A 27450-nucleotide genomic window follows, 5' to 3' on the forward strand; every position below is an offset into this window, starting at 1 on the left:
CCTCTCAGCATTCTTGCATGGCCTGGGGACAGATGACCCTCCGCCTGTGCCAGTGGGGACAGGGCCATGTTCCCTGAGCTGCATCAGTATCTGAAGGGGAGAGGAGGGATGAATGTCCACACAAAGCCTCGCACCCTCACCCTTCCACTGGCAGCCATCCACTGGCCGCAGATAGGAGAAGGATGGGCAACCGAGCTAGGACCCTGCAGTATGCCAGGGGCTGGGACTCTCCCAGGGCTGCCGTGGCACCTGCAGTGGCCACAGGTCTTGGCTTCCAGTCCCAACTCCGCTCCACCACTGCCATGTGGCCTTGTCTCATGCCACCACGCTAATCTGACCTCCAGTTTCATGTTTATTTAAAAAACATGTTAGGGGCACCTGGGTGGCCAGTCAGTTAAGCTTCCAACTATCGATTTCAGCTCAGGTCATGATCTCACGACTTGTGAGATCGAGCCCCACATCGGGCTCTGCACTGACACTTGGGATTCTCTCTCTCTCTCCTTTCCCTGCTTGTGTGCTCACGCTTGCATGCTCTCTCTCTCTCTCTCTCTCTATCTCTCTCTCTCTCTCTCAAAATAAATACATAAACTTAAAAAACAAAACGTTTGACCAGGTGATTCTTTCTGGTCTACTACTCTATGCCATTCTGGGACCCATGAAGGGAGGCCGGAGGCAGCAGCCCCATCCTGAATGCAAAACTCTCCACGAGAGGGTCTAATTTCAGCCACTCTGCCAGAAGCCACAGTCTTGGCAACAAATGTGCTAACATCAGGCACGAGCTCCGAGTGTAGGCGCAGGGACTTACGAGCACAGGGTTAAACCAGGGACCTGAACATTTCTCTTTTTGCACTCACAACACCAGAGGCCAGCCACAGAGGGATCAAATGGAGCAAATTTCTTAACCTCCCCGGTTCTTTTTCCTGGTTGGCTAGAGCAGCCAAGCTGGGGTGGGGCTTTCACTTGTGAATAAAAGGCTCAGTTTTGCTTTCCCCTGCACCAGGGAACATGGCCAAGCGAGTTGCGATTGTGGGAGCCGGGGTCAGTGGCCTGGCCTCCATCAAGTGCTGCCTGGAGGAAGGCCTGGAGCCCACATGCTTTGAGAGGAGTGACGACCTCGGGGGGCTGTGGAGGTTCACCGTAAGTAGGGGTCTCAGCAGCTGTGCGATGTGTCTAATGGATAAGGCTCGGCGGTGTGAAAGCATTTCTCCCAAGGCTGCTCTGGGGCGGGGGGATGAGTTAGAAGCATCTGCTGAACAGGGGCCAGGAGGGTTAATGAAATTGTTAAAAGAAAGAAGCAGGACACAGCCTGAGCTTGGGTGGGGAGTGTGGAAGCAACCCTACAAACTTTATCTAAAGCCAAGAGGAAGGAAGATGCCCACAAAGGGTGGGAGAGAATGCAATGGCTGGGACAGCCAGGAAAGCCCGGAACAAGGGGAGCAGGAGCCGGGGGGGGGGGGGGGTGAAGTGAGGCCAGAGGCTGTAGTGTTTGGGGCAAGCATATGAACCCAGCAGCGCAGGGATGCTGGCCTCCACCTGCTGGGCAGAACTGCTCACCTTCTTTTTTCCCCAGTCCTGCTGCCCCTGACGTGAAACAGCGCAGGGTTCGCTGGATGATGAGTTCTACACTCAAGGTGCTGCTGTCCAAGCAATGCCAATCTATGCCAAGAACAACCAGAAGTAAAGAATGTGAGTTAGGAGCCTTTTTTCCCTGAGGCAAAGAAAGTAATATCCTCAAGTCTCAGCAGGGCTACCGTCCAGACTGGAGAGGAGAACGGGGTGAGGAAGGAGAAGAGGGGACTCTACAGCCCACCCTTGACTGGCCTGGGCCAAAGGGGATCGCAGGGGCACTGCTGGGGCCACTGAAACCCTTTGAGTCCTGTGGCTGGGCAGGGAAGCATTTGCATTAGAGTTCCCAAGCCTCCTCCTGGCCCTCCTTCTCTAGAGCTTTAAACATGCTGATGAGAAAGCTGTCGGGAATAGTGAAAAGGAGCAAGGTGTCAGACGTCCGGGCCTCAGAGCCCATAAGGGGCTAAGAGAAAGATGCGGCACTCCTCTACCCTAGAAGAATGGAATTTGGAACTGGAATAAAGGATTTCCTAACTCTGTGAGCAAAGCTCCCCAGAGGCCAAGGCTGCTGGTTAGTTGCAGTTCTCCTAGCATAGGTCCGCTTGGCCCACATAAAGAACTGCAGGTGTTGAAATGTGACCCTCGATACATAGAAACCTCTTCCGAAGGCACTAAGTGAAAGAGCACATCTGTTCCCATGTTTCAAAGTGCATACTTTCCATTAGGACAGCAGAAACCTAACACCCCTGCTGTACCTCTCCCCTCCCGTGCCCACTGAAGATCTTGCTAGTCAAGCATGATACACTTCCCCTGATAAGCCTCAGAATCCTTCTTAACACATACTCCAGATAAATAGGATTAATCTATCACAGCTGGGAGTTGGCTTGCAAGATGAAAGTTCCCAGTTAAAAGGATAGATAGCAGAATTTCAGTCAAAGCAAAGGTGAGTCCAGAAAGAAAAAAAAAAAAAAAGCCCAGAGACCTGAGGATGCTGGGCCAAAAAAAAAAAAAAAAAAAAAAAATGCACTTTATATAGGTCACAGACACTTAATTATTCACATGTAAAAATCACTGATCTAAGAATCAAGAGAAATGAGTTCCAGATCCAGCTGTGCCCAACTGGTCGTGTGACTTGGGCAGGTCAAACACCTATGCATGAGCACCGTGGGGGACACAGAAATGAGAATAATACATCAAACCCCCAGGCTGCTGCCGGGGTAATGAGAAGAGAGTAGGATCCTACAAATTAGACACAGTGCTGTGGGTATTTAAATGAGGTCAGGATTGTATCCACTGGAGGAAAGTCAGGGAAGGCTTCATGGGGGAGACGGTGTGCGATGGAAAGATTTCAACAGGCAGACGAGACTGAGTGGGAGATTACAGGGAGGAAACCAGTAAAGAAAAGGTACTGAGCAGGCTTGGAAAATAAAAATAGCTCATTGGTGTACGTGGCATGCGTAAGAAATAATGGGAGGGGATGAGGGTGGCTGAATTTTCTGGCAAGGTATTATTTAGAAAGCAATCGATAATGAGGAACGAAATAAAGGAGGTACTTTTTATTAGTGTATCGATTTGCTTATGTTGGCATGATGGGAAGACCCAGACATGTTTACAGACAAAGAGAAGCTACCTGGACAGGGGAGGTAGGGGGGTGGGGGGGACTATTGATTACTTGAGCCCAAACTAGAACAAGATCCTACAGACAAGGGAAGGAGTGTCATTGTAGGTCCAGCAGAAGGGTTTGCCTCGGAAAGGTGGAGAGGCCTCGATTCCATCAGGAAAATACGGCCTCTGTGGAGGATAAAGGAGTGGGAGTGGGGAAGGGAGGAGGGAAGTAAGAAAAATAGAGGTCAGGGAAACCTATCTCGAACCACATGATAGGGCACCGAAAGGATGGCAAAGAGGATAATACAGCAGAAGTAGCCCAAGTAACAAGTCCTTCCAGCCCCACTGCTTTCTGTCTTCAATGAGAACACAGAACCAATTTGAAATATAGATAAAAGCTCGGGGACTGGGAGCCAGGAAAACCACCCGACCTTCATTCAGCAGCCCTCTCTTGACACAGTGGCCTCTTGAGATAACTATACCACCTTGAGATTTCTCGAAAGCCTGAGAGAAAATCCCTAAACTAAGGTGCCCTTAAAGGGACCTTTCAGCTCCAACATGCTATGAGCCTTCTGAGTCTTTCTAGAGGCATCCCACTCTCCTCCTACCTCAGCGCACGTGCACATCCGCACACAGGCTTGGTTACAGGGTGTCTCTGTCTCTGCACTCAAAGCAAGTGGCCAACTCAAAACTTGCAGATTAAAGTGTCTGCTCCAGGGTGCTGGACTCTTGATTTCCGCTCAGGTCAGGATCCCAGGGTCGTGGGACTGAGCCCCATGTCAGGCTCCACGCTTAGCATGGAGCCTGCTTGGGATTCTTTGTCTCTCTTCCTCTGCCCCTCTCCCCTGCTCTGTCTCTCTAAAATATGAATAAATAAATAAATAATAAAATTTTAAAATGAAAAAAATAAAGTGCTCGACCAAGGGCTGTGCTTACCAGAAAGCCCATAGGGGATCCTTAGTACCCCTTCTGGGCATCGGGGATCACCAGGCAAAAATGGACAAGCCATCTGCAGAAACCCAAGAAAACACATATGGAGACTGCCTCCATTTCCAAATAGGGAGACACCCCCAAAGATTATAGAGATTAGAAACCACTGTGCTTAATTTGACACTCAGACACCCATGACTCTGGCCTCTTCCAGCTACCATAGCCTCAAGCAAAGAGGAAACAAAGGTTGCAATGGAAAAGAAATGGCATCATTCCTTGGGGTGGGAGAGAGGTGGTGATCTTTAATGAGAAATAAATTGGTAATAATTGGGATACGTTGGTAAAGAGCCCACTTCTGTCCACTAACTCAAGTGGGGGCAAACGAGATTTATGGAAAGTCTATCTTACAACCAATTCTCTTAGGCTCCTAAGAGGGAAGGGAGGCTTAGGGCAGTAACACCATAGGTTGATTACTTCAATTATAAAGTAACATTGAAATAAAATGTGAGGAATTGTCCCATCACTCAAAATGAATTTTACTCAGAGAATTTTAGTATAGGAAGGGATCTTAAGGGATAGCCTTCCTATAGAACCACACTGACATTATCTAGAGGAAATTATACTATACTGGTAGAAACACATTCGGCTTCATCCTTCACATCCCTGAAACATATTCCAGGGCCTACTAACCCTCCCAGAATGATGTTCTGGCCTCCAGTGAGACTCCAACTCTCGCTAGGGAGAGGAGGAGACAAAGAAAAACGGATTCTGGCTGCTCAAAGGAGAGGAAAAGAAGGCAGTAATTGTTCTTGGAGAGCAAGAGGTATGAATGTCCTGTACAGAGAGAATGTCTCTATTTAGGAGTGACTTTTATTATCATTTTACATTTATTTTTAATGTGAGACAGGAGAGACATCTGAACTGTCAAAGCTTTCTTCCCATCACCTATTATCCTCTCTGAAGGACACAAAGCTTAGAAAGTAAATCTCCATAATAATCATGGAGGAATAATATGAGTAACAGTTAACATTTATTGAGAGCTTAGCAGACACTATCCTAAACACATTACAGCTATCGTTTCAGTTTATCCTAGGGGATATACACTATTATTATAATACCTATTTATAGCTAAGGAAACTGACTCGATTTCAGCATAGGTCATGATCTCAAGGTTTGGGAGCTTCAGTTTGAGCCCCCCCCCCCCACTCCTCCCGGTTCTGCACTGACAGTGGGGAGCCTGCTTAGGATTCTCTTTCTCCATCTCTCTCTGCCCCTCCCCTGCTTCTGTGCGTGCTTTCTCTCTCTTTCTGTCTTTCTCTCTCTCTTTCTCAAAAATAAATAAACTTTAAAAAAGAAAATTCCCAAGATTACCCAGATAAAACTGTAGAGCTTGAAGATGAACCTAGGCAGTCTGGGTCTGGGTCTGTGCTGTCGAGAACTGTCCTTCATGCATTTCCAGAGTCTGGCTCAAGAATGAGAGCATGTAAATTCTGGACGGTTCAGGGAGTCCCACCCAAGTGTCTTAGCAGATGACTGTGACCTTTCCAGTCATTACATTGCAGGACCAAAGTAGACCGGGAAGCCAGAACCGCTCAGTGCATGCTCTATCTTTCTAGGAGGAACAATCAGTGGGAAGAAAGAAAAGACCAAAGAGTTGGTCTTGGATTCCGCCCTAAGGGCTAAGTTTCCCTCTAAACTATAGAGCCTCCTTGGCTAACATCTGTGATACATTGTTTCAAGATAGGCCTCAGGTTTTCCGGGAAGACTCTTCTCCCTGCCTTTACAATTATCTCCCAGAGTTTTACAAAACAGCATTTTTTTCTATTTATATTTCTTTGTTCATCTGTTCAAAGGTCCCCTTAATACATGGTTCCTGGCTTATGCAACTCCACTGAGCCCCATTACTCTCTGCTGTTTAAATGTGCCATTCCAACATACGGAAAAAATTTTTGAGCCATTTTTATGGAAATCTTTACAACATGTATTATGCACATCTCTTCCCCTATTAAAACAGTATATATTCCTAACTTACCCTTTTATTATTGTTAACTAAAAATTGCCAGTATTAACCAAGTATGATTCACTATGTGATGTTTTCAGATGCTAGAGAAAAGTGAGGGAGCTTTGGCCTAATTGACCCCAAAACATTCATAACTGATGTTTCTCTTATTGTAGTATAGCTTCTTCCCCGGCTGTTTGCTCTCACTGCTCCACATTACATCTCTTTATAGCTGTTCCTATTCTCTTTTTTTCCTGTAACCCAGAGGAAGCATCACTTTTAATTAAATAAAACCAACACTAAATTTTGTTCTAATAGCTGGCTTCAACTTTAAAGCTCTGCTATTCAATAAAGTAGCCACTGTCTGCATGTAACTATGGAATTGGTTCATATTGGAATTGGTTCACTAAAAACTTGAATTTTTTATTTCACTTAATTGTAATTAATTTTAATTTTATTTTTTTTTTCAACGTTTATTTATTTTTGGGACAGAGAGAAACAGAGCATGAACGGGGGAGGGACAGAGAGAGAGGGAGACACAGAATCGGAAACAGGCTCCAGGCCCCGAGCCATCAGCCCAGAGCCTGACGCGGGGCTCGAACTCACGTACCGTGAGATCGTGACCTGGCTGAAGTCGGACGCTTAACCGACTGCGCCACCCAGGCGCCCCTAATTTTAATTTTAAAACCAATACTCAGTTCAGTTACTGGAGTGTTTTTAAGCATATTTGCTAACAGTTTGGGTATGTGAATCCCCTTTTTCCAATAAAAATTTGGCATTTGAATTGAGAAGTATAAAATATACACTAAGGGGCACCTGGGCGGCTCAGGTGAGTTGAGTATCTGACTCTTGATTTTAGCTCAGGTCATGATCCCAGGGTTGTGGGAATGAGTCCTGCATAGAGAGCTCCACACTGAGCTGAGCTTGGAGCCTGCTTGTGGTTCTCTCTCTCTCTCTCTCTCTCTCTCTCTGTCTCTCTCTCTCTCTCCCTCTCCCTCCCATGGCCTCTCTCCCCTGCTCATGCTCTCTCTCTCTCTCTAAAAATAACAAATCTTTTAAATGAATTCTTTAAAAAGAGAAAAATAAATTTTTAAACAAATAAATAAAATATACACTGATATTTGAAAGACTTGCTATGAGTAAAAGAATGTAATCTACTTCATTAGTAATATTTATAGTGATTACGTGTTGAAAGTATAAAATTTGACATATGTTGAGTTAAATAAAATATACTGTTAAAATTAATTTCACTGGCTCTTTCTACCTTTTTAAATATGACTGCCAGAAAATTTTAAAGAGCATAAGTGGCCTCCACCAAATTCCACTTTGGTAGGACTGCTCCAAAGTGTTGTTACTCAAAGTATGGTCTGTGCCCAACAGCATCTGCAGGGGAATTTGTTAGAAATACAAAATCTCAAGTTCACCCAGACCTACTGAATCAGCATCTACATGCGAGTAAGATTCCCCAGGTGATTCTTTTTTTTTTTTTTAATGTTTATTTATTTATTTTGAGAGAGAAAGAGAGAGGGGGAGAAGAGGAAGAGACAGAGAATCCCAAGCAGGCTCTCACAAGCCATGAGATCATGACCTGAGCCAAAATCAAGAGTCGGGCACTTAACCAACTGAGCCACCCAGGTGCCCCCAGTTATCTTTCAATGAAAGAAAATAATGACAAATTTTATGCACTTCTGGCTAACAGTTTTCAAACTAACCTTAAAACATCAGTGATCCATGACTCGCACACAGTTCGAACCCCAGGCCACTCATCACACGAGTTAAGGCAACACTGAGACTGATCTAAGTCCCATTCAACACATAGAAGTCCACGTGCTTGGATATTGAGCAATGGTGAAGTATTGCTAGTAAAGTTTCCAGATGCTTACTCTCAATTCCTGTACTTGTCATAGAGGATTAACAAAGAATCCAGTTCCATATTGCTCGCCGAGCAATACGTCTTTGAGCAACAGTGCTTTAGATCTGCCTGCAGAATAAAAGATCAGGATTTAAATAGTCATCTTTCTCAGAAGCCTTTAGATTCCAGGTTTCTAGATTTATGCTGTATAAATGAGACTGGTAGAGCTGAGGCCCCAGACAAACAAGATACAGCTTGCTCCTTAGTTGATGAGATCAGTAACATTAATTCAAACCACAAAGACATGTTTATAAGTTTATTCTCTGTGCTCACTATACCTTTCCCTTTGAGGGAACGAAGTGAGCCCTCCTCCATAGGTGAGGCTTACATTCGTCTTTCCACTTGTTCACACAAACAAAATAATTTTTGCTTCACAGAGAACAAAAAAAAAAAAAAAAAAAAACTGTAGATATCCAAAATGGTAAATAATATTAAAATACTAAGGACCACATTCCCATTAAAATCAGAACAATCCTCCATAATACATTCAAAACACAGAGGCAATGTATATTAAAGACTGAATATACCAAAAGTGCTTATTACTCAACCTGGTTGTAGTTGTCTGAGACACTGACATGTGCTAGTTATTCATGTCAAAACTAGGAGTGGGAAATTAGTGTTTCACTAAGTGCACAGTTGTCCATTCTGAAAACCTTTGACGTGCTTCTTCTCCCAAGTCCTAAATCCAAACAAATTCCCTATGCTGCGCATTCTGACTTACTGCTACCTCACAAATCTCGCCTCTCTGTGGCAACCGCCATTGCCTCTGCTCGGGCTGCCATTAGCAATCAAGTGGATTTGTGTTTTAGGCTCTTCACTGGCCTCCTTCCTTCTTTTCCAGACTTCCTATTTCTTTTGTAGAACTGGAATTATCTTTCCAAAATTTAATATGAATCACTTCCACATAAAAACTCAGAAGACTGCCATAACCTTCCTATAAAATGCAAATTCCTTAACTTTAGATGCAGAGTCCTTCAATAATCTGAACCCTCTTCTCCGTGATTCTTTCAACAATACCCTGGGAAACCAAACTACCTAGCGATTGTCCATCATCCAGATAGTACTTCTGGCTCTGGTCTATTTCCATATTTTCCTACATTTTGAAGTGATGCCATATCAATCTGGACAAGGGAGTTCATCCTGGGTTTATTTGTTAACATGTAGTGAATGAAATAGTAATTCTGATCATAAAATTAAGTATTCAGTGTTCACCCTATCTCAAGTGCAGGGTAACAAATCCCATTAGGAAGGGTTACCTTGGGGGACTCCTGGGAGGGCTCAGTCGGTTAAGCGACCGACCCTCAATTTTGGCTCAGGTCCTGATCTCATGGTTCATGAGTTCCAGCCCCACCTCAGGCTCTGTGCTGACAGCACAGAACCTGCTTGAGATTCTGTCTCTCCCTCTCTCCTCTCTCTGCCCCTCTTCCCATCTCAAAATAAATAAATAAACTTAAAAACAAACAAAAAAAGAAATGTCAATCTTGGAGTGCCTGGGTGGCTCAGTTGGTTAAGCATCCTACTCTTGATCTCAGCTCAGGTCCTGATCTCAGGGTCATGAGTTCAAGCTCCATGCTTTAAATTAAAGAAAAAAGAAGAAAAAGAAAGAAAGAAAGAAAGAAAGAAAGAAAGAAAGAAAGAAAAGGAAATAAAAAGATAAAGGGTAACCTTAATCTTTGTCAATATTTGAAATGTCTAAAAATCAATATCCATTTCATGCGTGTGCACACACATGCACGAATGCAAACACACTCATGTGCGTGTACCGTTTGTACAGGAACATGTTGAAGAAGGAAGAGCCAGCCTCTACAGGTCTGTGGTTTCCAACAGCTGCAAGGAGATGTCTTGTTACTCAGACTTTCCTTTCCCAGAAGATTATCCAAACTATGTGCCAAATTCTCAATTCCTGGAATATCTCAAAATGTATGCAAACCGGTTCAACCTTCTGAAACACATTCAGTTCAAGGTAAGACACAAAACATGAGTTAGTAGTCAGGAAGTATTTCCTACCAATTTCCTATTTCTCTCCATAGCCTAGCCCTTGGCTCTGCAGATGAGATCATGAACTGGCGAGATTGTTGACAGCTGGCTGGATTCCTTTTCCCCTTGTACTCATACCCACCCACCCCCGCCGCCTTAAGTAAATCTGGAGGTGGAAATGGATACTTTCAGTAAGGATTCACATGAATAAATTTTTAGTTTGCAATAATTTCACCCAAGTACCCAAAGGGACCTAAAAATATCAGGCCACATTCTCAGCTCGGAACAAATGCACATAGTGACACTGATGACTTCTACCCATACCTAGGCACTCTCCTCTGGACTATCCCTCTATAGGAATAAGCATGTGCAGGGGCCCACACATAAGAGAACCCCACGATCTGAAGGAAATCTTTTCTAGATATCCTTGGGAATAGAAAGATCTTTGAATATTGTTCTTTATAGAGGCCTCACCACCTCCCTTCCCATTTCCAAGAACAGAGACAGGAAGAAGGTAGAAGGATGGGGACAAATAGATCTTCTTTTTTCCCCTCTCCAAGAAACATGAAAAATCCACATGTTTTCTTTCTCCTCTCTTCCCCTCTCCCTACTACAGATGGGGATAGTAAGGAATTCCTAGGGAATTGAAAACAACATGAATGACCAACACTAGTAGCAAATAAGATTCATATTCACAACCTTAAAAGCACTGATAAAAATGAAACCACTATCTTGAAGAGATATCTACACCACCATGTTCACTGCAGCATTATTTTCAATAGTCAAGACATGGAAACAACCTAAGTGTCCATCGATGGGCACATGCATAAAGAACGCATAAGGGAAATGTGGCACACACATACACACATACTGGAATGTTATTCAGCCACAAAAAAAGAAGGAAATCCTGCCACTTGCAACAACATGGGTGGACCTATAGGGTATTATACTAAGTGAAATAAGTCAGACAAAGACACAGACTGTAGGATCTCACTTGTATGTGAAATCTAAAAAAAAAAAAAAAAAAATCAACTCATATAAACAGAACAGATTGGTGGTTACCAGAGGTGAAGAGTAGGGACTGGGGAAATGGGTTAAGGTTCTCTAAAGGTACAGACTTCCAGTTGTAAGGTAAATCCGTTCCAGGAATATAATGCACAGCATGCTGAATATAGTTAACTCTATTGTGTTGTATATTTGTAAGTTGCTAAGAGAGTAGATCTTACGAGTTGTCATCACAAGACAAAAAATTATAACTATGTGAGGTGATGGATGTGAGCTAAACTTATTGTTTATTATAATTATTTTGCAGTATATACATATATCAGATCATTATGTCGTATACCTTAAACTTATACAATGTTATATGCCAATTATATCTCAAAAAAACTGGATAAAAATTTTTAAAAAAACTTCTAAAGAGTATTTTACCCCACTCCCATATCTTTCAAGGGACACAGTAAAATTGAAACAGTACCATAGTGAATGGGCATAACCCACAGAAGTAGTTTTAATGCATCAGAGCTCCTGAATCTGAAGCATTTTCTTTACTAGGTGCTGCTCCCAGCCTGCTTTAAAATAATTGAAAAAAAAATTTTAATGTTTTATTATTTATTTTTAAGAGAGAGAGAGAGTACAAGAAGAGGAGGGGCAGAGAGACAGGGAGACAGAATCCAAAGCACGCTTCAGGCTCTGAGCTGTCAGCCCAGAGCCTGACGCAGGGTTCGAACTCACGAACTGCGAGATCATGACCTGAGCCGAAGTTGGATGCTGACTTGACTGGGTGAGCCACCCAGGCCCACCTTGAAAAACTTTAAAGCTAGATGTTCACCAAAGTTTTAAGAGAGTACACACAAGCAGCTATTTATAAGAGATTTCTTTCCTCTCTGTGCATTCCAAGTTTTTAATTAGAAACATTTCTTATTTTTAAGTTGAAAGTAAATTCTACTTTGAAATTAATTTTTAATTAACTGAAAATTTATATTTAAAAAAAGGAAGAGTTACTAATACAAATGTTGAAATCCAATAAGCACTTCAAATATTATAAACCAAATTGTGAACCCATGAGGTAAGACTTGAGACACCTGTCTTCTCTGAAAACTTAAAAGGAAAGAAAAGCAGCAAAGTCTCTTGGCCAGTGGAGCGTTTATGCTTTTAAACTTGACTTGGGGGGCCGCTGGGTGGCTAAGGTGGTTAAGCATCTGACTCTTGATTTCGGCTCAGATCATGACCTTATGGTTTGTGAAATCAAGCCCCACATCGGGCTCTGCACAGACAGCGCGGAGCTTGCTTGGGATTCTCTCTCCCTCTCTTTCTGCCCCTCCCCTGCACACACTGTCTCTCTCTGAGTCTCTCAAAATAAATAAACTATAAATAAATAAGTAAATTAATAAATTTGTCTTGTAAATTTATTTTATATATTTTCTGAATCAGAACCTAGCATGCATAAACATATACATACTCTATTGAAACAAAAAATAGACTGACATGTGGACCACTCCCAGAACATTCAGGCCATCAAGTTAGTACTTATCAATAGCTATCAAGATCTGGGAAAACGTCAACAACATATTCTACAGGACCTTTCATAAGGTAAGATACTTGGGACCAAATTCATATTTCCAATTTATATCATCCATGTTTTTATTAAAGCACAGCTTTATGAGAGATAGACGTAACAGAAAAAAAAAAAATGAAAAAGACTTCAGAAGACCGCGATGCTTGGTTCTATCACTTACTATGAGAATTTGAACAAATCACTCAAAATTTTTGGATCGCATCACTTCTCTTAAGTAACCCTGTACAACTCTTAGAATACATCCATCCAGGGGTGCCTGAGTGGCTCAGTCAGTTGAGCATCCAACTTCAGCTCAGGCGGTGATCTCACGGTTGGTGAATTCAAGCCCCACATCCAGCTCTCTGCTGTCAGGGTGGAGCCCGCTTTGGGTCCTCTGTGCCCCTTTCTCTCTGCCCCTCCCCCACTATTATTCTCTCCCTCTCTCTCTCTCCCTCTCTCAATCTCTCTCTCTCTCAAAAATAAATATTTTTTAAAAAGAATACATCCATCCAGAAAATTATGGTTAATCTGATAACTTGATTCTATTTCTAAGTTTATGCTTATTGATTATGTTTAGCCTATGCTCTAGAACATTTGAAATGTCAACTGGTATGTCGGCCAGCAAGCCCTTACTAGCAGCTTGACAACAATTAATTGTGACTATGACTCTTTTTTTCAGACTAAAGTCTGCAGTGTAACAAAATGCCCAGATTTTACTGTCACTGGCCAATGGGAGGTGGTCACTCAGCATGAAGGAAAGCAAGGGTCTGCCATCTTTGATGCCGTCATGGTCTGCACTGGTTTTCTTACTGACCCATATTTGCCACTGGACTCTTTCCCAGGTACGGTTTTCTGAACCTGACCTTAATTCGTCTCGTGGGAGCCATCCCGATACTGGCTTGGTCCGGGAATGAATTTCTATGGTTCTTCCATTAAAGAGTTAAAGTTGTAAGGTAACGGGGATCTTTTCTAACCAGCATTTCTGGCCAGTTTTTTACTTTCATTTGTTCCAAACAATTCATAAGTGCCAAGGAGGGGAACAAATTACTTGCAAGCAGTTTTATGCTTCACTGGGGTTCAATGTCCCTCCTTAAGCAATGGGCAACACTCAGAAAGTCTTCTAAGACACTGGATGCTTACAAAGTTGTTAGCCTCAGCAGTAGCACACAACCAAAGCTGAGTTTAGAGGCCACAAAGGTCGATCAGTGAATAAATTTTTAAAAAAAGTAGTGTGATTTTTGTTCGTTTGTTCCATAGAGGTTTAGCTAGATCAGATGTTTATTTTTTTTATTTTATTTATTTATTTATTTATTTTTTTAATATATGAAATTTACTGTCAAATTGGTTTCCATACAACACCCAGTGCTCATCCCAAAAGGTGCCCTCCTCAATACCCATCACCCACCCTACCCTCCCTCCCACCCCCCTAGATCAGACGTTTATAGCACTGGGTCAGTAGTCAACAGAGAAAAGACTCTTAGAAGGCAAGTTAAGTCATCTTTGAGTCCCAGTTTCCTTATCTGGTTTTTGCAAATATGATTCATGTTAATCTATGTCAAATTTCCATTGGATTACAATGCAGAGGGAATAAAAAACACAATGATTTGGTTTATTTTATCCACAGTAAGGTTTCAAGAAGTTAAAACTTTAGGAAATTTTTCTCTTCATCATCTAAATATGACTTGGAGTAATCTCAAGTCTCGTCTTACGATAAACTCACACACCTCCCATGCCCCAAGAGCTTATGCAAGTCTGGCCAAGTTAGGACGAAGCACATCCTGAAAACTGCCGTGGAATTGAATCTTGAATCAAAAAGCCCCAAGTCCACGATATAAGGAACTATTCCCCAACATCCCTGAGAGAGGATCAATAGCCACCCCACAAGACAACCCAATCCTTTCTCGGCTCTTGTCCACAGAGAAAATCCCTAAGTAGGCAAGCCCCTCCAAACTCCTAGGAGGGAGTGCCTGGTACTAGATCACCCTAAGAATCCAGAAAGTTCCGTGACAAAGAGAATACGCTGAATTTATTTGGCACCAATAGCGCCAAATTACACAAAGTGCTAAAAATACAGGGGTGGATATGACAACATGTAGCCTGTCTGGAAGGAATGAAAAGAGTTTTATAGGAGTCCAGCAGAGGAATCACAGTCTACACATGACCTGCAAATGATACAAATGCTTATTTTACAACAACTCACGTACATCCATTGGTGCTGGGTCTGCCCTCCAGACGTCATTCAAGTCAGGTCAGATTAGGATAAGGTGTACCCAGAAAGCAGCTGAACCAGTGTCCTCAATTTGAATAGGATGGCTTGAGACCCAGGAGGTACAGATTCTAGGCTACACAGCTAACAAGCTATACAACCTTGGGCCTTCTGGTTAACCTTTCTAAGCCTCTGGGGTTTTGCCCATAAATTGACCACCGTATCCAACAGCATACACCACAAATCAAGCAAACAGAGCTCTATGGGACTTGCAGACCTTTTCAATATCTCACCGGCTACTACCAATTGGCCATTTGAAATCTCTGGGTAGGTAACCATTAAGGAGCTTTTGAGTTCTAAGGTTTTGTGACTTTAGATTTGAAAAAGAGTCCTCGAAATCTCACAAACTCTCTCTCTGCCTCACAACAGACTTACTTAGTCTGTACGTAATTCCTGGGGTCATCATTAACTATTAGAAAAATTCAGATTTACTGAAGACATTTGAAAACGTGTCTGGAGGTACATTGTTCTTGTTTGTTTGTTTGTTTGTTTGTTTTGAGAGAGAGTGAGAGCACAAGCAGGGAAGGGGCAGCAAGAGACAGAGAATCCCAAGCAGGCTCCACGCCATCAGCGCAGAACCTGACGTGGGACTTGATCCCACAAACCATGAGATCATGACCTGAGCCAAAATCAAGAGTCAGACGCTCAACAGACTGAGTCACTGAGGCACCCCTGGAGGCACATTGTCTGGAGTCAATTCCAAAGATGTTCCAAAAAGTCTTAGTAAAAATAATAGGTATCACAGAATAAATGTACAACCTCCCAAAATAACTACTTGTAATCGATCATTCAGATATATACACTCTGGTGTGTTTACTAACACAACCACATTCACCTAAAAAAAGTGCCTGCTCTATCCTCCTGTGATAAAAGGGGGGAAAATATTAGTGTGATAGGTGACTCAGACACAGTCTCATTTTTGTTCATTTCTGATCCAAAAGACCTTGATCTGGAGAAAAATCTAAGGTAATTTAGCATCCAGGGATAATAATTCTATGATTCTCCTTAAACTTGCCTAGCTCTCCCTTTTCAACCATTCTCTGATCTGTGATGAGTCCTGTCTGAATTAATATTTGAACTTGGCTGCACAATTATTAAATTCTAAGTGCTCGGGATTGTGGTGGGTTTTAACTGAGATTCATGTCAGATTTCTAATGTTTCAAGGTGAACTAAGGGTGAACCAAACCTTGATGAGGCTATTTGCCATAAGCATCGATATTTATCCCCTGAGAATCTAGGTGTCTTATCACTTTTCCTGGGAAAAAAAAAAAGGTTCTTTGTACAGCACCTCTTAACTTTTGTGTTATGCAACCCTGAGAGTATTTTCCAAAACTCTCCATTCACATTTAATGTTTCAGTGAGACATTTGGCATCAACCGCCTGAGATATCCTTTCTGGTTAGAACAGTAGAGCTAAACCCAGCGTGGCAAACATGATCCCTTTTTCTCAGAGCCAACTCTTGCTGCCTCAGCAAACTCAGTCTGCATTATAGTCGGTCACCAAGGTGAGCTATCGGTGAACTTCCCCAGCCAACATGGATCTTTTCGAATAGGAACCACATTTTGTTTATCTTATTTCTCTAATATCAACTCAGCCCAGGTCCAAGCACATAAATGCCAAAAACAGTTTGCTGAAAAGAGTGGAGGCGCTGACTCATAGTTCCCTTTAACTTCTCTGCTCTTGCTCCTTGCTTGGGAGAAGCTCTAGATAGTCAAATATTAGTAAATGGAACAAACTAATTCTATCGCTGATTTCCATCAACTTTAAAATTGGTAATGATGGCTTGGGAATGCAAGCTGGTGCAGCCACTCTGGAAAACAGTATGGAGGTTCCTCAAAAAACTAAAAATAGAACTACCCTACGACCCAGCAATGGCACTGCTAGGCATTTATCCACGGGATACAGGTGTGCTGTTTCGAAGGGACACATGCACCCCCATGTTTATAGCAGCACTATCAACAATACCCAAAGTATGGAAAGAGCCCAAATGTCCATCGATGGATGAATGGATAAAGAGGATGTGGTGTATACACACACACACACACACACACACACACACACACAATGGAGGATTCCTCGGCAATCAAAAAGAATGAAATCTTGCCATTTGCAACTACGTGGATGGAACTGGAGGGGATTATGCTAACTGAAATTAGTCAGTCAGAGAAAGACAAAAGTCATATGACTTCACTCATATGAGGACTTTCAGAGACAAAACAGATGAACATAAGGGAAGGGAAACAAAAATAATACAAAAACAGGGAGGGGGACAAGACAGAAGAGACTCATAAATGTGGAGAACAAACAGAGGGTTACTGGAGGGGTTGTGGGAGGGGGGATGGGCTAAATGGGTCAGGGGCACTAAGGAATGTACTCCTGAAATCACTGTTGCACTATATGCTAACTAATTTGGATGTAAATTTAAAAAAATTAAAAATTAAATTAAAAAAATAAATAGGGGCGCCTGGGTGGCTCAGTTGGTTAAGCCTCTGACTTCAGCTCAGGTCATGATCTCACAATTCAGGAGTTCAAGCCCTGTGTCAGGCTCTGTGCTGATGGCTTAGAGCCTGGAGCCTGCTTTGGATTCTGTGTCTCCTCTCTCTGCCCCTCCCCTGCTCATGCTCTGTCTCTCTCTGTCTTAAAAATAAATTTAAAAAAAAATTAAATAAATAAATAAATAAATAAAATTGGTAATAATGGCTTAATTAATCTTTATGCCATGATATTTCAACTTAGTAGCAAATAAACCCAGAGGCCTATCTAGTGAGATGGAATAAGTACCTCCATTAAATAAATAATCACTCATTTCTGTGTCTTACAAAGTCATGTATTCACATTTTGGATTTTCTTAAAATTGAGCATGCTATTAAAAACAACCAAAATAATCCATCAAAAGGATATTATTTTTTTTTATTTTTTACATTTATTTATTTTTGAGAGAGAGACAGAGACAGAGCACGAGTAGGGGAGGGGCAGAAAGAGAGGGAGACACAGAATCTGAAGGAGGCTCCAGGCTCTGAGCGGTCAGCACAGAGCCTAACGTGGGGCTCGAACCCACGAACAGTGAGATCGTGACCTGAGCCAAAGTCAAATGCTCAACCGACTGAGCCACCCAGGCGCCCCAATCAAAGGGATATTATTAATGGAGCAATACATATGTTTCGTTTACTGATCCTATAAAATTCTTCATTTGACTTTTTTTTTTCTATAGGTATAAATACCTTTAAAGGCCAGTACTTTCATAGCCGACAGTATAAATACCCAAATATATTTAAGGACAAGAGAGTCCTTGTGATTGGAATGGGGAATTCGGGCACAGACATTGCTGTGGAGGCCAGCCACCTGGCAGAAAAGGTACCCTGATGTTACCTAATGAAAAACTGTAGCTTAAGATGCATGCCTCAGCCAAACAGTGACAAAAGATGAAAGAAATAAAAATGCCTAAAATACACACACATACAAAAAAAACAGATTTTTTAATTTTATTTTTTTAATGTTTGTTTGTTTATTTATTTATTTGAGAGAGAGAATGAGCAGGGGAGGGGCAGAGAGAGAGAGGGAGAGAGAGTCTCTGTGCTGTTAGCAGAGGAGGCAGATCTGAGAAAGCATAGGCCATGCTTAATCACTTTGTGAAACAACAGAAGCTAGAAAAGCTATTCTGGCTCCTCAATCCTGCCAAAATGTATGGGGAAACTCTTTTCACGAAAATAATAAAGTAAAATAAAATAAAAGCAACAAAAGCGAAAATAATGATAATAATAAATTGCAGATGGATTAGCCCTGCTTTATAGAGTTCTCCTTAATCTGGTTCAAATGTGCCATTTCAACTTTATCTCCCACTACTCTGAGCCTTTTCCAATTCCTGTGTTTTTCCCCTTTGCTCATACCACACCCCTCCCTTCAGTGCTCTTTTCCCCTTTATTACAATCCACTTGTACCTCCCCAGCTATGTTACCCCAACACAGTGATCTCTCCCTAGTAAAGTTTATGTAATAATTGTAATTAACGTTCCTCAGCTGGCACTTGTTAAAAACAAATACATATTAGTTGTTGGTTTCTGATGTGCCAAACGTTGTGCCAGGCACAGGGGGAATCACGGGAAAATACAATAAAAACAAGATTTCTGGGCACCTGGGTGGCTCAGTCAATTAAACATCTGACTTTGGCTCAGGTCATGATCTCAAGGTTCCTGAGGTTGAGTCCCGCATCGGGTGAGTGTGAGTCCCACTTCTCTCTCTCTCTCTCTCTCTCTCCCCCCCCTCTCTCTTTTCCTCTCTCTCTGCCCCTCACCCACTTGAGCCCTCTCTCTCAAAAAAAAAAAAAAAAAAGCAAGATTCTGCCATAATGGAGCATAGAGTTGAGGCGAACACAGATGCCAACTAAATAAGTATAAATAATTAGATCATGGATACCTAGATGGCTCAATCGGTTAAGTGTCCAATTCTTGATTTCAACTCAGGTCACGATCTCATGGTTTGTGAGTTCAAGCCCCATGTCGGGCTTAACACTGACAGTGCAGACCCTGCTTAGGATTCTCTCTCTTTCCCTCCCTCTTTCTCTGCCCCTCTACCGCTTGTGCTCACACTTGGGTTGTGCACTCTCTCTCTCTTGTTCTTGCTCTATAAATAAATAAATGAATGAATGAATGCATGAGTGAGGAGTGCCTGGCCGGCTCAATCAGTAGAGCATGCAACTCTTGATCTTGGGGTTGTAGGCTCAAGATGCATGTTGGATACAGAGATTACTTAAAAATAAAATCTTTAAAAATAATAATGCAAGAGCAAAAATAGCTATGAAGGAAAAGGATTGGGAATGTGATTTTGATATTCCCTTCGGGAGCTTTCAAAAAACGGATTGATTGGTTGATTGATTTGGAGAGACTTGGCAGTTTGGTGGAGACATCCTGAGAGAAGAGAAAGGAGGTCCTGAAATAAAAATTAACACAGTCCCATCCACTCCGACCCCCACAGGAGACATGTGGGTAGCATATTCTATTTCCATTCATATTATTTCTATCTCTCTTATCATGTGGAAATTTCCAACTCAGTCAGCTGGTGAACTCAAACAGCTAACCTGTTAAAAAAAAAAAAAGTGTTTTTTAAGGAATTCACCAAAACCAACTGTGTTACTGAAATGTATTGTCAGTTCAAACAGTGGTTTCTATTGAAACTCTTTATAGACAAGATTCACCTGCTGCCACACCTTGTTCTTATGACCTACAATTACCAGCATGCAAAACTGTACCCACCCGCTCGCTGCTTTTTCACGCGAGACTTTGAGCTCGCCCTGGGTTGCCACAGTAGCTCACTCACTGAGGTGTCTGGCACTGTGTCTCGCAGATAATAAGTGCTCAGTTATATGTTCGAAGGCACTTTAATACTCTAAGTGCCCAAACCGTTATCTCAAATGAATAACTTTACCACGGGAGCCAGAGGAGCCAAAACCATCTTGTGGAGGATGTATTTCGAGGGAGGGAGACTTTCGGGCGCTATTCCAATGATGAGACCTCTTGACTCTCTGGCGAAGCCAGCTGGGCTCACTGTGTCAAACTGAGTGGCTTCTTTGACTGCTTCCAGGTGTTCCTCAGCACCACCGGCGGGGCGTGGGTGATCAGTCGAGTCTTCGACTCAGGGTACCCGTGGGACATGGTGTTCACGACTCGGTTTCAGAACATGTTCAGAAATTCTCTCCCAACTCCGATTGTGAACTGGCTGCTGGCGAGAAAGATGAACAGCTGGTTCCATCATGCAAATTACGGCTTGGTACCAGAAGACAGGTAAACGGAGGGTATCTGCTGAGGGCTGTGAGGAAGGAGGAGGCTCTGTGCCTCCACTGGCACAGCCAAACCAGGCAGCAGCACATCATATCGACCGAACGTGAAGGAAAACTTCATCCCAGTGTATTTCCTAATAGCTAGCTATTTTGAGTTCTTGGTAAGTGAAACTAGGTATTGCATCTTGTCAACAACCCTTTTTTAAAGTCTTACTTAATCTTCTTTTTACTGTGGGCGAACCGAGGCTTGGCAAAGTTCAGCCACTTGCCCAAGCTCATGTAGTGATAAGTGAGCTCTATGACCTAGGCAGGTTACGTGGCCCTCAGCTGCAGCGCTCGAAAGACAATGACTTGTCTACGACTCTTTTGGTAGAAGCAACACGCTTGGCTTGTTTCCCTGTGTGGGAAGAATCAAATGTTGTAGTGGCCCCTGCCCATCTCTCCAGCAGCAGTGCCTTCTTGCCCTTGTCAAGACGACCTTGACCTCAGTCTGTACTTAACTCAGTCTGTGTCTGAGTTACAGCCTACAATTTATCCCATTAAGAAGAACAGACGGTTTTACTTTCTCATTGAGTCGGTACAAGGATACTCCATTCCCGGGGTTGGCATCGTAGCCCAGAGATCTCGTCTGATCTTCCTCCAGGTTCCACTCTGGACCAACGTGGATCAGGTGTACCCAAGCCACCACTGAGGGCACACAGCTCCCTACCGAGTGCCACTTCTCCCAAGACTGGCACCTCCTGCCTGGCCAAGGGGAGAGTCCCAGAATGAGGAAGGGAAGGGAAGGGAAGGAGGTGGAAGGGCCAGCCACACTGGTCACCGGCACATCTCTTCCCTGCCCATGTTTCTCTTTAGGACACAGCTGAGAGAGCCTGTGCTAAATGATGAACTCCCAGGCCATATCATCACTGGGAAAGTGCTCATCAAGCCAAGCATAAAAGAGGTGAAGGAAAACTCTGTCGTATTTAACAACACCCCAAAGGAAGAGCCCATTGATATCATTGTCTTTGCCACTGGATACACCTTTGCTTTCCCCTTCCTTGATGAGTCCGTAGTGAAAGTCGAAAATGGCCAGGCATCACTGTACAAGTACATCTTCCCTGCACATCTGCCAAAGCCAACCCTGGCTGTTATTGGCCTCATCAAACCCTTGGGCTCCATCATACCCACTGGAGAGACCCAAGCACGATGGGTTGTTCGAGTCCTAAAAGGTACGTGCATGAGAAATTTCAGGGCATATGTTTTCTGTTTACTATGTTATTTTGGATACCAGAAATTTTGAGAGCGTCCCCAGCTCCTATCTCAAACAACAGAATCTTTAAAAGCAGGATTCATTCTATTCTTCATGGAATTACACTCAGAATGAATTTGAGCCATTACCAGCACAAAAGATAAATCGGGGGTCAAAAAAATACAAGTTGTGTCTATCTGTTGTTTTCACTGAATTAACTGGTTCAATTAAAGTATAAAACTTCAATCAAGTGACAGAATTCAGTTCTGAGGTTATGTTGTATCAGATAACTAGTGAGATGACCAGATGCTTATAACTTTTCAGCTGGTAGCATTATTACCAAAAACTTACCATCAACCCTGTAGGCAGCTAATATTTTTGGGAGGAGAACAGATGAGTCGCTGGGTACCAGGAATAAAGATAAGCAGTAATAAAACATCTTCACCCACTAAGCAAGCAGGCCTGAAGTTAAACTGCCTTTTTTGTTTGTTTCACAGGTATAAATAAGTTACCACCGCAAAGTGTCATGATTGAGGAAGTCAATGCAAGAAAAGAAAACAAACCCAGTGGGTGAGTTAACTTAGTTAACTCCTTATGCATCCTTTTGAATCATGACTCAAATTGGTAAAACAATAGCAGAGAGACATGAGGCAGCGCCTGAGATTTAGAGGTGGGGGGAAACTAGCATAGCCTGTTAAGGAGAGTGGGGAGAAGGGGAACTGAAAAGTTTAAAGGTCCCAAAATCGTCACTTCAGACCATAATTATCTAGCACCGCACGGAGTCTGGATTCTAAACCAAATACAATTAACTCTCATCTACCAGATACATTATTCCACGCCTTTTTCATAATCAGCAGGCAAAGAGTTGTGTTTATCCCCTCTGATGCTAGAAGGGTCTGTTTATTCATTCATTCAACCAATCTGTATTCAACTCTATTGTTTTATTTAGATTCTACTCTAGTCAGGATTCTGCAAACTATGTCCTGCAGGTCAAATCTCCTGACCACTTGAACTTTTATGTTTTTTAAGAGTTGGAATAGGCCTCTTGTGTCACCGGCGACGAGTGCGCAGAGGACCAGGTTCGAACCTGCAATAAACGACCCTTGCCGCTTGGCTTTGACTTACGACTCTGGTGGTCTTTTGTGGGAGGTTTTGGAACTTCAGGCATTACATTTGGAGGTCCCACCGAGATCTCCCCAGAGCCCACCAGACTTCTGGTCAACGGGTCGTATTTGATTCCGATCGCACACCCACCAGGAAGTTTGGCCCAGATTGAGAGCCATTTATGAGAACGGGCCCCCTCCTGAGCCGCATCACTACCGACCCGGAGATTGGGTATACGTGCAGGGAACACAAGCAAGAGACCCTCCAACCACAGTGGAAGGGACCCTATATTGTGATCCTAACCACACCCACTGCTCTCAAAGTCGATAGGATTGCTACCTGGATCCATTACACCCACGCCCGACCAGCTGATCCCTTTGCGGTTCGAGAAGACTTCGTGCCGGAAGCCAACACTGCCTGAACGGTTGACCAGAGTAAGACCCATCCTTTAAAATTGACTCTGCGTCGAAAACCTGACCCCGAAAACCGGCTGAGACCAAAGGCCTGGGTGTCCCATACCAAGACTGTTGCAGCAGCTCCGGACCCACAATGATCGGGGGAACACTCACTAGCGTGCTCCTGTTCACCTCCTATGGACTCATAAGTATTGCAGGCAACCCCCACATACCCTATACTTTAACTTGGGAGGTTTCTAATTTAAAAACCCAGAAAGTCTATAATACTATCCTGCTCTCCGCTTTACTCGGGCCTCTGGCCATTCTACTTCTCGCTCTCACGTTAGGCCTCTGCATCATAAACAAAATTATTAATTTTGTCCAAGACAGGTTCAATGCTGTACAATTAGTGGTCTTACGAACTCAGTACCAACCGCTCGAGACATTACAAATAAAAAACTGAAGATCCAAGATTGGCTCTTTAGGCACAAGGAAAAGGGGGGAATGAAAGGAACAGCTTTAAATCCAAATGACAGCCCCGCCTTAGTTTAAAGCTAGGTTCTCTTTTCTGCTTATTATGGATGTTTGATAAAAAATACAATTGCTGAGAAGTTTGTTTTGCTTGCTGTTTGCTATGAGCATTGTGAGACCTTTCCTGATTGTAACCCACTGTAGAATGGGCTGTAAAACTTCCTAAATGTAGTCTGATATGTAATGGAATGAGTGATTGTATACAAACTAACCGGCATTTCTCGCTTCTGTAAACCTGCTTGCTTAGCACATTCCTCACCTACCCCCTTCCCCCTTTCTTCCTCTCGCCACAAGTAAAAACCTCCCCTGTGCTATTTGTCTCTGTCTATAAAAACGCTATACCAACCCTAATCGTGGCCTCTTGTGTCACCGGCGACGAGTGCGCAGAGGACCAGGTTCGAACCTGCAATAAACGACCCTTGCCGCTTGGCTTTGACTTACGAAAAAAAAAAAAAAAAAGAGTTGGAATAAAAGAATATTTTGTGATATGTGAAAATTATATGAAATTTATTGTTTTAAAATTTTTTAGTTTACTTATTTTTTGAGAGAGAGTGAGCATGAGCAGGGGAGGGGCAGAGAGAGAGGGAGACACAGAATCCAAAGCAGGCTCCAGGCTCTGAACCACCAGCACAATGCCCCACATGGGGCTTGAACTCACGAACCATGAGATCATGACCCAAGCCGAAGTCAGACGCTTAACCAACTGAGCCACCTAGGTGCCTCATATGAAATTTAAATCACAGTAGCCATACATAAAATTTCATGAGAACCTAACCACACTCATTCATGTACATATTTACATGTAGCTGCTTTTGAGTTGTTGAGATAGAGACCATAACATGGCCCTCAAAGCCTAAAGTACTTACCATCTGACCTTTTGCCAGAATAAGTTTGTTGACCCTGTTCCCTAGAGAAGTTTCCACTTGTTCTCTGCTCTCTGGCTCACACTCAAGGACCAGGGATTACAGAAGGGAAGCAGCAGAAAAGAAAGGAGCGTTGGCCCCCCCCCCCCACCCCACCAACTCTCATCCTCACTCCTAACCCAACTAAAACATCTCTGGTTTTGTTTACTGTTAGTCTGTTTTGGGCTTTAATATAAATTATCACTTGAAAAATGCTTTCTGATACCAAAAGAAAGTTTTTAAATCACTGCATTTAGGGGCGCCTGGGTGGCTTAGTCGGTTAAGCGTCCGACTTCAGCTCGGGTCATGATCTCGCAATTCGTGAATTCAAGCCCCGCGTCAGGCTCTGTGCTGATGGCTCAGAGCCTGGAGCCTGTTTCAGATTCTGTGTCTCCCTCTCTCTCTGACCCTCCCCCGTTCATGCTCTGTCTCTCTCTGTCTCAAAAATAAATAAACATTAAACAATTTTAAAAAAATAATAATAAATAAATCACTGCATTTAAACATTTTTATCACTGGGGCACATGGGTGGCTCAGTCGGTTGAGTGTCCAACTTCAACTCATGGTCTATGGGTTTGAGCCCTGCTTTAGGCTCTGTGCTGATGGCTCAGAGCCTAGAACCTGCTTTGGAATCTGTGTCTTCCTCTCTTTCTGCTCCTCCCCCAGTCATGGTCTGCCTCTGTCTCTCTCAAAAATAAACAAACATTAAAAAATAATTTTTATTTTTTTATTATTTTTATCACTTCTCTAATTTAAATATATTTCCAAACTTCATGTTGAGCTATCCTTGTCAAAAGTGCTAAATCCTAAAATAACAAAAAACATTTTAGATGCCTCTTTTTCACCCTCAACCTGGAATGTGATTTGATCTCCATTATGGAATTGTGCTATAACATAGATAATTAATTAGAGCTGCACAGTGGAAAAGCTTCTTGTCACATAGGTCAGCTGGTGATTTTAGGACCAACACCAGCATTACAGGAAATTCCACCTTATTGATTCTTGTGGACTTTACATTATATAAATCTAGCAATAACTGAGTTTTAGAAAAATTTAGGAATAGTGAAATTATGTAAATAAATTTTTTTCTAGAAATTCCTAAATATTTGACAAAAGAAGCAGAAAAATACTAGATGCATTTTAAGCATTTGGAGCACCATATGCATAGAGTATCTTGTCAAGGAGCTCATCTTGTATTAAAAAAAAAAAAATGCAATGAAACCATTAGACAGCTATGGGCTTGGAGAGAATAATACAAAAACCATTTCAGGGGTGCCTAGGTGGCTCAATCAGTTGAGATCTGACTTGTGATTTCGGCTCAGGTCATGATCCCAGGTTCATAGCATCGAGCCCCACATCGGGCTCTGTGCTGAGCATGGAGCCTGCTTGGGATTCTCTCTCTCTCCCCCTCTGCCCCTCTCCCCGGCTTGTCTCTCTCTCTGTCTCTGTCTCTGTCTCTGTCTCTCTCTGTCTCAAATAAAAAAGAAAAGCAAAAGAGAACATTTCACATTTTCTAGCATCATTGTTTACTTTTGGCACGTTGACTTGCTCTGGGTTATCATTATTTTATCTTTGTGTCTTTCTCTTTATCCCCCATTTTCCTTTTATAAAGGTTTGGCTTGTGTTACTGCAAAGCTTTACAAGCAGATTATATCACATACATAGATGAACTCCTGACCTACATCAATGCAAAACCCAACCTATTCTCTATGCTCCTGACGGACCCACGCCTGGGCTTGACCATCTTCTTCGGCCCATCCACACCATACCAGTTCCGCTTAACCGGCCCAGGGAAATGGGAAGGAGCCAGAAATGCCATCTTGACCCAGTGGGATCGAACATTCAAAGTCACCAAAACTCGAAGTGTACAAGAATCCCCATCTCCCTTTGCAAGCTTACTTAAACTCTTAAGCCTTCTGGCTTTGCTTATGGCCATTTTCCTAATTTTCCTATAAATAAAAGATTACCCAAATGGCTCGTCAGATGCACACTGTAGATTTACAGTGCTCTGTTCTGCCATTGACACAACATTGCATTCACAGTCATAAGCCATGTGCAAGTGGTGAAAGCCACTTCCTGTCCCCTCCTGCTGGTCTTCCTGGGCCTCTCACGGCTCCGCCTACTTCCAGTGCTAGAGGCAGATAACCAAGATTTCTGTGCCTTTGAAGGCTGCTGGAAGGTTCCAGGTTCATTTTACAAGAGACAGCTATTAAAGACAGCCCTCTGAGCCTTCCTATATCTTTCTCATATAAACTATTTTCACGGGCCTCAACTAAAACTCCCTACTTCATAAAAGATTTGGTTGTACTAAAATAATCCTCTTGTGATATCAGATGATTAAAAATGAAAAGAAAGAAAAAAAACAACAAAACTGATTGTTTCAAGTGGTCTTTTAACCTCTTTTTTACAAGTTGGGGTAAAGGTAGGGGGAAAGAGATAAGGGGATGAGGTGTCTATTCATAAAGACCATAAAAGAATTGGGGGTTCAGTAAACTCACTGGAATGTTTCTAAAAGAATGTAAAGAAGGTAGAGAAAAACAAATACCATACGATTTAACTTATATATAGAATCTAAAAAACAAAATAAAGCACAAACAAAACAGCAACAAAATCCAGAAACAGACTCACTCATAAATACAGGTGGTTGCCACAGGGACAGGGGGTTGGAGGAAGGGACAAAATAGGAGAAGGGGATTAAGAGGC

At 42.7% G+C, this 27450-nt stretch overlaps 1 protein-coding gene across 1 annotated transcript; it reads left to right on the forward strand.

Moving 5' to 3' along the window:
• The first annotated feature begins 1005 nt into the window (after positions 1-1005).
• LOC125925143 (dimethylaniline monooxygenase [N-oxide-forming] 1) lies at positions 1006-27450 on the forward strand. Its single transcript, XM_049633928.1, has 8 exons — positions 1006-1137; positions 9787-9975; positions 13226-13388; positions 18024-18166; positions 20389-20588; positions 21440-21795; positions 22313-22385; positions 26360-27450. The coding sequence occupies exons 1-8, from the start codon at positions 1006-1008 to the stop codon at positions 26700-26702; spliced, it is 1599 nt and encodes a 532-aa protein (XP_049489885.1). The 3' UTR covers positions 26703-27450.

Source organism: Panthera uncia, chromosome F1, assembly GCF_023721935.1.
Source record: "Panthera uncia isolate 11264 chromosome F1, Puncia_PCG_1.0, whole genome shotgun sequence".
Taxonomy (NCBI): Eukaryota; Metazoa; Chordata; class Mammalia; order Carnivora; family Felidae; genus Panthera; species Panthera uncia.

Bases quoted from the DNA above. Each gene is read 5' to 3' on its own strand.
- LOC125925143 (XM_049633928.1), top strand. From the start codon at position 1,006: ATGGCCAAGCGAGTTGCGATTGTGGGAGCCGGGGTCAGTGGCCTGGCC. The intron at 13,389-18,023 runs GTACGGTTTTCT...TTTTTTCTATAG, and splicing joins GCCACTGGACTCTTTCCCAG to GTATAAATACCTTTAAAGGC. The intron at 20,589-21,439 runs GTAAACGGAGGG...GTTTCTCTTTAG, and splicing joins GGCTTGGTACCAGAAGACAG to GACACAGCTGAGAGAGCCTG.